Here is a 1,073-nt window from a genome sequence, read left to right on the forward strand (position 1 = left end):
ATACCACGACGGCCGTCATGCCGAAGTTAAGAATAATAACAATAATAATTTATTTCAAATTATTATTATTGGAGGTGGGATAAGTGGGCTGGCAGCTGGGGATGCATTGGTTAAAAAGGGAATAACGAATTTTAAAATTTTGGAAGCGAGGGATAAAATTGGAGGCAGGGTGGAAGCATATGAAATGGGTGAATACACTGTTTACTTTTAATACTACCTAATTTTCTATTAAATAATAAAAAATAACAATTATTTTTTTATTTTATTTCACCCTCGTACATACAGTTGCATGCATTCGAAATTCATAAAACTCCTCAACCCCTAATTAAAAATTTATAATTAAAACATGAATTATTTTATTCAGTTTTATTATTGGATTTTCTGAATATTTTTCAAGTTATGTAATGTTTAAAATATAATTCCAAATATTTTACCTAGGATTGGACATTTAAATTTTTTCTTTTTCAAATAACTTTTAAATTAAAATAAATTTACTTAAAATTGATTTCTTTTAAGTTTATGACGATTTAATTTTTTCTTAGGGAACTTAAAATTAGAAATGGGAGCAAATTATATTCATGGTATACTAGGGAATCCCATGTATGAATTAGCCTTAAATCATGGACTTATTGACATAACACATACACCAAAAGATCACCAAGTACTAGCTGTAATGGAAGATGGAAGTCAAATCCCTTTTCTTATGTTGCAAGAAGTGTACGAGGCTTACACTTGCTTTTTAAGAAGGTGTGAAGAATATTTTTTATCTCAATTTTTGCCACCAGAAGGAATATCTAATGTTGGAGATCATATTAAATTAGAAGTTGCTTTATATTTAGACAGAATTAATGATAATAAAGAAAAGCACATAAAACAGCTAATTTTTGATTCTCTTTTGAAAAGAGAAACTTGTATTACTGGTTGTAACGATATGAACGAAGTGAATTTAATAGAATTAGGTAGTTATATAGAACTCCAAGGAGGGAATATTGTCTTGCCTGGAGGGTACAGCAGTGTACTTCAAGCTGTTGCTTTGGATATACCTCCTGAAAAATAGTTTTAAATCATTGTGT

At 29.1% G+C, this 1,073-nt stretch overlaps 1 protein-coding gene across 1 annotated transcript; it reads left to right on the forward strand.

The window, feature by feature from the left end:
- Positions 1–559: 559 nt before the first annotated feature.
- Phum_PHUM620870 (uncharacterized protein) lies at positions 560–1,057 on the forward strand (the record flags this gene model as incomplete). The annotated part of the gene is made up of 1 exon (XM_002433232.1): positions 560–1,057. The coding sequence occupies one exon, from the start codon at positions 560–562 to the stop codon at positions 1,055–1,057; it is 498 nt and encodes a 165-aa protein (XP_002433277.1).
- Between the last annotated feature and the right edge of the window lie 16 nt (positions 1,058–1,073).

Source organism: Pediculus humanus, genomic scaffold, assembly GCF_000006295.1.
Source record: "Pediculus humanus corporis 1103172108840 genomic scaffold, whole genome shotgun sequence".
In the NCBI taxonomy this organism is placed as follows: Eukaryota; Metazoa; Arthropoda; class Insecta; order Psocodea; family Pediculidae; genus Pediculus; species Pediculus humanus.